This window comes from Cyphomyrmex costatus, unplaced genomic scaffold, assembly GCF_001594065.2.
Source record: "Cyphomyrmex costatus isolate MS0001 unplaced genomic scaffold, Ccosl1.0 scaffold193, whole genome shotgun sequence".
NCBI lineage: Eukaryota > Metazoa > Arthropoda > Insecta > Hymenoptera > Formicidae > Cyphomyrmex > Cyphomyrmex costatus.
In genome coordinates this window covers 2,181,424-2,190,692 of record NW_017275965.1, presented here as the reverse complement: position 1 = coordinate 2,190,692, position 9,269 = coordinate 2,181,424, and the positions used below count along the sequence as shown (strand labels likewise).

General features: G+C 33.8%; 1 protein-coding gene across 1 annotated transcript; it reads left to right on the top strand.

Annotated features, from left to right (window-relative positions):
* Positions 1 to 5,298: 5,298 nt before the first annotated feature.
* On the top strand, positions 5,299 to 8,644 carry NPF (neuropeptide F). The gene is made up of 3 exons (XM_018538196.1): positions 5,299 to 5,344; positions 7,400 to 7,626; positions 8,398 to 8,644. The coding sequence occupies exons 2-3, from the start codon at positions 7,430 to 7,432 to the stop codon at positions 8,642 to 8,644; spliced, it is 444 nt and encodes a 147-aa protein (XP_018393698.1). The 5' UTR covers positions 5,299 to 5,344; positions 7,400 to 7,429.
* The last annotated feature ends 625 nt before the right edge of the window (positions 8,645 to 9,269 follow it).

The following is a 9,269-nucleotide window of genomic DNA, read 5'->3' as shown; positions in this document are numbered from 1 at the left end:
TTTTAACTCATTATTATTCAATCTTTTTGTTGAATAGTAAAAATACCTTCTCTTTTCGCTTAAAGTCCGAGCACACGACGTTGGTGTTAATTGACTAGAACGAAGCATACATAATTCGACAAAATGCTGAGCGGGTTTCAATTGATTCGTTGAATGTGCTTGATTGTTAAATGTGGACTCTCTCCTTGTAAGTTAAATTATTCATGAATACCATTGCGCTTTATTTGCAAATTTGTGACTCGAAAGCCACATATATAAACACAATCATGTTTTATAGAATAAACGGAAGGTTATTTAAAAAACAAATTTAATCAATTTATGATTTTTGTGATTTTCTAGCAATATTAATAACGTATTATAAAGTAATATTATTATTCTTGTTCTTTTGGTTTCCATTCTTACTTTTACCCATTCTTAGTTTTTAGGTTGATTCACAGGTTGAGTCTAAGTATTCTTTTCACGCATTAGCGTATAAAAATTGCTCATTTAAATATTTATGGAATTGATGCTCTTCTTTGCGTAACAAAAAATTGCACATCCGCCGACAATAGCGTGTCTTAATTGGCGGACGAAAGCGACGAGAACGCACGTGCGTGGCGTATACGCGAGCAGAAAAGGCTTTTGTCGTAACGTAGCACTCGCGCAGTAACGGTACCTGCCACTTTCATTTGTACTCACGTATCTAATGTGATGCGCACATGTGGGTTGGCGCCGAGATACACTCTATGCGCAAATAAAACCGTAAGTCTTAATCCTGAGCGCTGCGAGCCACGCTCCGCAATAAATGATTTCTTTTCAATGGATATATAATATAGTTACTACCACATCAGATGTAGCAGCTCACGCAAAACCAGTAAGTTCAAACGATGCCAATATCCTTCAGCTACCATCCGTGAAAATTATTCAAGAATATTACGAAATCATTTGATATGCTTATAAGTCCGTTATCTTAATCGAGATTTCACGAGGGATCGATTTAAAAAAATTGTTACTTTTCTATTCATGTAAATCGCTTCACGTATTGGTTTTAACTCTTTGGGATACACTGACGGTGAGTTTATTGAACTAACTCAATTATGTCTCTTTGTCAAAAATGACAAATTCAATTTTCGTTACGCTACATCTGAAAATTTGAATTGTTTTTATTAAAATATACTTATAGTGTATTTTATCATTTTAATTTTTTGAAGGTATTCAGTGCCTTTTAATTTATACAATTAAAAATTAATATTTAAATTAAATAAGTCTTACAGAGAGAGACGCAACGTCAATAATTACACCGGAAAAAGAGTCTGATTGCATTAATTGGAATTCTAGTAGAAAATAAACAAATCACAATTTCTAGTGAATTAAATTATATTCAACATCTTTTTTGAAGAAAACTTTACTCGAAATAAATAGTACATGTAATGTATACTATATCACATCGAGTATTTTCCTCGGAGAGAACATTTTAGAATATAATCCTGACAGAAATAACCAGATGCCCTATCATGATAAATTTTGACTTGTATGATTAGAATTTATTAGTTTGTTATTTTTCAAGAAATTTTTCTCATATATATGTTACAGATTTTAGCGTTAGTTCTGGAGGGGGTTAATGAATTTGTTATAAATATTAAAAAAAAAAAACAATGTACATTGTATATTAATGTTAATTTATATTGTTTTAAAGAAGCATTTAATGACTGTCTCGAAATAAACAGATTCGAGGAATACTAGAATTTTCTTAGGGTAAACTCTCATGAATTATGTATGAAGCTGCGTAAAATCGGGACATTAGTTTACACACATACACTCGCCTGGCCACGTACGAATGAAATTCAGTTGAAATGAGCTAATATACCGCTATCCTAAGGAACATGCGGCTAACTTCGACAACGGATTTGCAATATGTCCCGCTCGTCGATACATGCCACATCCGTATACACACATAAAACCTCGGATTGATTATTCGCAATAAACCGTGTTCATCAAGCGGATAATATTGGTATGTGCTGAAGTGCAACCACCGTAGTCCGTTGTTCATATGTTTTGCTTGGCTTAAGCTTAACCAAGTGTGGTTTTCGCGTCTTTCTATTTCCGTCTTTCTTTTATTTGCTCTTATATTAAAGAAGATTTTATTTACAAAAACAACTGTGATCTATCTCCCCGCGATTATTAAAACTTCGATTTTTCATAAAATTTATCTTAGAACAAATACAAGAATAAATATCTAAATAGAAAAGTAATAAATATAAAAATAAATATCTAAATACAAAAGTGAATGATTAGATCCGTAAATATTGTTATATATATCTAATAATTATTCGTTATTATTCGTTTTATCTATAAGTTCATTGATCAATTCGCGGAGTCGTGTTTCCACTTTGAAAAATTCAATAACATTGATAACTTTTTTAATCCTAGAATTTATTAAATGTTACAAAATATCATAAAAATGATTCTTTGTTCGGGAAGAATTTAATGTCGTTGATCTATCAATAGACCGACCAATCATCCGGCCGCAGAACTATAAAAAGCATTAATCGCGCCGATGCCGACTTCGAGGATCAAGGACGAGAGACCGCAGAGGAAATCACCTGTTCGGCCAAGTTCAGTACCCACCGTGACTAGGAATTCTGCGGCAGCACAGGAATCACCAATCGCGCGATGAAATCGTTTAATTATCGTGAATTATCTCTGAAGGTGCGTTACCCTCTTACAAAAAATAATACCACTGACCGTCGATTGTAATCTTAACGAAGGTCACTCGCGCAAGAAAGTATGACGCTTCTTCATATCTTAGGACCTTGAGACAGAGTCGTAAGCATACCTTGACTGACACCGCTCGACAGATCGCTGCTGTTGCTTCTGTTTCTGCTTGTAACGTTGCTGCAAAGCTTCAAGTTGTCAAACTGTACGGCGATGCATTATCTCCTCTTGATGATGTGATGGTCGAATTAAGTTCTCAACACGTTCCACGAGATCACCTGGATCACCTGACGTTAGTCAGACTCAGATCTCGCACCCTCGATCGCAAATCCCCGCTGAACAGCTGCGGCCACGTGGTCGAAGCCTATCAAGTGGTATCTCCCACGCCCGGCGCCTCCCCGTTTCATCTGTGACCCTGTGACCTTTACGAGCTTTGGAGAACGCCCTTCAACCGATCTCGGGACATCCGCTCGAAAGACACGAGATATCATACGTCGCGTGCGACAGTCAGATTCGCGACAGGAATCAGAGGATGGGAGAGAAGGATACCTCTTGGAGTGGCAGCCGCCGGCTCGACCTGCTCGCCACGACTGGCACCTATCGAACTGGTTTTACTCGGTTCACGACTTCTGGATCAACCGATCCCCCGATCCTGGTGTTCGCTTGTGGGCTCGCTCCCCCTGCACGGAGAATTGGCAGGCCACGACGACACGCATCGGCCGAGCGCGCGCGCTGGTCGCGTTCTCGTGAGAGACAGAGAAGTTAGCCCCCCACACAGGTAAGAGGTAAAGCCGAGTAGGTACAAACGACGGCGAGCTAAACTGCTGGACAGCTACGGACGGTAGACCGTGTCGGGGCCGGCGCTTATCGTGCCGACGAGGACTCTAGCGTTCGGGCACTTCTCGAGGTGAGGTGGTGGCAATGACCGTTCTCTCCCGTGTTCTTCTTCGTCTCCCTCGCGCGCGAAACGTCCCGACCTGCTCCTCCTTCTTCTCAGCCCCTTTTCCATCAACCTGTTGCGGAGGTTCCCTCTTCTCTACCGCCAGCATTACCACCACTACCATCACCACCACAACCACCTAGACTTGAGCATCATCACTGTAGTTAGCTTCCTCTCCTGCTCGTATGTTGTTCCCTCACCCTTGGTTGCTTCTCTCGTCTTCCCCACTACGACCTCGTTGTCGTCGTTCGCAGGTCGACGGCGGTTGATCGCTCGTACTTCGTCAAGGTGTCTCCTTTACGTTAGTTCTTACATTTTTTTTTCCTATTTTTCTTTAACTTTTTCTTCTCAATTGCTCCTCTGATTCATCATTTTTATTAGAAGATACCAGTGTTCTTTTATGATCGCAGTTTCATACTATAAACAAGGGGTCTTGATAGTTATTGATAGTAGATTTATAATGTACCTAACATATTAATTGACATAAAATAGTTTTTCTTATCAAATGTTTTTTATTTAACTAAAAATCCAGTCGTCTCAATCTTTTCCTAATGACTCAATCGTCATTAGACAAGTAATAATTTTATTGTTCCGCTTAAATTTCGTATGCTGATAACATCATATGAGGATGCATCTTCCATTTTTCAGATATATTATACAAACAGTATGCTGACTAATTATCTACATTAATAATTTAGTATATATGTTTAAAAAAATTTTCATAGAAGTATCACGTTGTACGATCTAGCTATTTTATCAGAATATAATTAGATCTCTCATTATTTTACAAGAATAATTTATTTTATATTATGTCAAATTATGATTACTTGTATCACATAAATTATATATTTATGCAATTTTTTTTTATTTTTACTATCAGCTAATATATTTGAATATTTAATATGTAAAAATGAAATATTATAATAATTTTCTGTTAATTTCTTTAAATAGCACATGACAAAATAATTTCATAAATAAGCACTTGTATATGTCCAACGTATGGCATACTTACATTTCCCTGCGATTTACCTGCATCAGGTAAGTCTTTACCTATAGAACCGCCGCATGGTGAGTGTTCATCATCGTTACGTTTGTTTAATCGAAATAAATAACCACGAATTAAAAAGAATGAGCTAATTAATAATATTATATTTTCCGATTAATAATATTATTTTTATTAAAATGAGAAGTATAATGCAAAGAAATTAATATTAGTAACATAATTAAATTACGTTAAATATATTTTTAATATTCTTCGTACAAGAAAATACTAAAACAATAATTTTATAACTCAACTTTGTATAATCATTAGTGCTTCCATTTAATATTATTTTTCATGTATTGTTTTATTCTTTCTATTCCGTATAATCTTGTATCCTACTTTGATTCTTGTCAGTGACATTTTCTGCAAAGGGTAGGATGACTGGTGGGGTTAGATCTCAGAGATTGGTTGCGGTTTATAGACGAGGGGATGCATCGAAGGGTGCTTTCGTAGGTATATATACTCCTGTCGGCGGCGCAGCGGCTGATTCGAACTACTGAAACATTCGCTGGTGCATTCAGAAGATATCAGGATACTGCGAGGGTGAGAAAGAATTTGTAAGATATCAGTGAGTTGAGCTGTCTTGTTATACAAGTGGATATTTGTCTTCAATTGATTTAGTATTTAATCTACTATTGAAATCACCACAAAGATTTATTTGTCAAACGGTGAGTTTATTGATTTGGAAAAGAGTTTGAAAAGCTCTCAATAAAAATCTAACCGTAGATTTTCCGATTATTAAACTTATTAGAGTATCATAAAGTATTTTTTTAGATAAATTTTTATTTATTTTTTTATTATTCATAAAATTGATACTACATATATTTTATTCTGAATGTATTCTATTACAATTACAATTCTTGTTTATATATTCATTGAATTTTAATTGTAAAACAGTCGCTCTAAATTAATATAGGCTTTCTTTCTATGCAGAATAAATTATAACAGAATTATGCTATTTCTTAGTAACTTGAGATATGAATTACCGATAATAGTAGTAGTAATTACGGATTAATTACCGTACTCTATTACGATCGTTTTAAAATTGCAATTAGGATAAATGGCTCAATTACTAAACATTAAGAGATATTGTAACTATGAGTGCATGAATATCTAGCTGATAACACTTTAGTTTATTAGAGATAAAGATATAACAAGAGGGTAAATATAATACTTGAATGATAAGTGATTATAGATTAACAGCCAGCAAAGAAGTTAAAATATTATATCAGTATTATTTATTTTTTCATTCATGTCCACAAAATTGATGACATTAAGAAAAACACTAAAAACCATAAACGTTAAAATAAACCATTAACATCAATAATTACATCATAACTACATATAATTTATTCAATACGCATTTTGTTTCTTTTACTTACTTTTGAGCCTATATTAAATAAAATAGTTTTAATGACATTTCGATATATGTATATACTTCCTGTTAATTTAAATTTAAAATAACTCAAATGTGTGACTCTTATTAGCCTTGTACCTTTTTATTATATTTTAAAATGACTTATTTCAGTATTTACTATTCTTACTTTTTTTACATATATATATATATATGTATTATATACACACACACATACAATCAATAAACACATACATACACATACATACATGATAACCAATTAACTTGTTAACGAAACACAAGTGTTTTGCTGCAAATGACGGCACCGTAAGTAAAAACATATTAGCTGTTTTCAGTAAAGAAAACTGATCAGTGAGTGTTTAGCGATTTATTAATATTTCCTACATTTAGATTCACCAATGAATTACGAGAAATTATAATATATTAAAAAACTACTGAGCATTCTCTGATCAATTTTGTCTTCTAAATTCACCTATTTTATCGATCCGGTAATCAGTCAACGCGTGATAAATGTACCATCATCACAAAAGGACATGGTTGAAAATTAAATTTCGTGATTGATTTGATATCTTCGTTATCCCCGTAATCGGTTGTGGTACCCTCGTATGTATAATCATATTCATGAGAATGCGGCACAACGAATTTTACATATTCAACGAAATTGCGTCGCGACTCCCCTCGTCGTTCATCCGTGGTTTATTTTTTAACAAATTTATTCTGACGATCTGTGCCAGCCTGTCGCTATTCGAACTGATTTCGTAAGCAAATTAAAATTAATATCCAGTCCTTTGTTATTCACAGCTCAAATAATTCCTTTTTCTTTTGTGACAATTTATAATTAAAATTGCGACAGAATAGTTTAAGCTCAAAGCAGAAGGAATTCACGAAAAGAAAAAAGTTCAAAAAGTTCATATTATATTTTAATCAACTATTCTGCATAAAAAATATAAAATGTACGATATCTTACGGTATAATACGATATTTGTAAGGAACAAAGCATTTCTTAACATTTTTAAAGAATTCTTTGATTGATAGAGAGAAGTTGAAGATAATTAATATTGCATGTTAATTGTCGAGGAGCTACTTTCTTATAAAGTAATCGCGTCGAAGCGAACTCGCAGAAAACCCGCAATGCTTGATCATCACCAGCTTTTACAACTTTTATTACGCGTTAAAAGATTTTCGATTATATATATTCCTTTGATGTGCGTCACGCGTCAAAACAGGAAATTTCTCCATGGTGGAGAAAAGGGAAAACGTCGTTTCTACCGTAAATTCACATATGAATGTCAAAGCCATGCCATCTCCCAGGATTTTTTTGCATACAAGCCTCACCGTATCGTTGCAGCCACGAGACGACTGCTTCAAACTGTTCAATATGCCGACACGGATGAATCCTATTCGTTTCTTCTGTTGCTTGCTTGTCATCGTTATCGGAATAACGATTACCTGTGCCGAACCGGAACCCATGACTAGATTAACTAGAACCAGACCATCGCAACTCAACTCAAACATCCAGCTACAGAGATACGCCGATTTGGTTAAAAATTTTTATCATATGTATGGAAAATCGAGGTAATTACATTTAACGTTGATGCTAGTTATTTCGTGATACGAATCAGTGAATAATAAAGTTGCTTCAAACATTATTAGTAAATCAGTATACGATACGTATGTAGGTACATATGCATGGTAACACTATTCGACAAAAAGTGACTTATTTTTTTATACCAGAACACAAGACTCACTTTCTCTAGTTTTTTAAATGCTGAATACGAATCTGTTTTCTATTTGCTACATCATGTCACAATTTTAAGAAATTTACAATTAAAGTTTCAAAAAAGGCTATTTTTACATATTTTGTCAACTACGATATGTAATGTGCTAAAGAAATTTTATTGTCGAAATTAAGTACGTTATTAGAATGTTCAGCTTTCTTAAAAGAATTTTTTAATAAACGTAAATAATACCGATTTATATATTTAGCGTCTAAAAATTACAGAAAATTCATTAATTCCGTGCGATGTTTCTTTTGTCAAATAGTGTAATAGTTACTTTACGATTGTTACTTTACTTTATCTCAGATTAAAACAAGGTTTACGTGGAATATATAACAAATAATTATTACATACCATTATGATAAAAGAATGTATACATGAACTTATTGAAACGCTATAAGTAATTTCAATAAATAATTATGAATAAAAGATTATCTCGAAATGTAAAAGAAGAGACACAAAGATAGTATGACCGTACGTAATAATAAAAACAGAATTAATCGTAGAGAGATTAAAAATGCGACTCTCTCTCTCTCTCTCTCTCTCTCTCTCTGTATCATACGAGCAGGCATGGTAAACGAAGTGATGCTGCGCCGTTGATGGAACTGAATACCACTTGGGAGACCCTGAGGATGATTCAGGATGCGCAGCGGCAAAACGAACAGCGAAGGCAAGAGAACATCAGACAGAACAAAGAGCAAATCCTGCTCCGCGACTTTCCGAACTCGGACGCCGACGAGTATACGTTGCACGATGTTACACGATCCGACTCTCTTTCGGATGTAATTGGCAAATATTACAATGATGTACAATAAACAGTTCCCAGTAACATTCTCCTCTCTCTCCTAATATTGAGATTAATTATCTCTCGATTTTGAAATAAATCAAAGTTGATTATTGTCCCGCATAATCGTAACGCTTATCAATATTATATTTCGCTTCTTTTTTTAGTTTAATATTCGGATATGTTGTTGATATGTAGATAAAGATGAGAGTACGCTTGAAAATGGAAAAAACAAACAGCGTATACAATGGGAATGTAATTTCACGTCGGAAATATATGAAGGTAAACTGAAAATCAGTGCCTGAGATAATACTTGAGATAAATGAAATTATACAAATTATATATGATACAAATCGACGTAGCACATTTGTAATCTTATAGTTAACCTTGCATAAATATAAATATAAGCAATATACCTTACGCAAAATTTTTTTGTTACAATATCTAATACGTACATAATATAGATATGAATTGAATTTAAACATCTACTCTAACAAACATGGAATTTAATTAATATATTCAATTAATACAATATGAAATAATAAAGAATTACAATTACTCTAATTTATTGTAAAATAATGTTAATTAATATAGAACAATAATTTCAGCAGTTAACAAGTTATAATACAATGTGGCGTTACTGTATGATGATAATG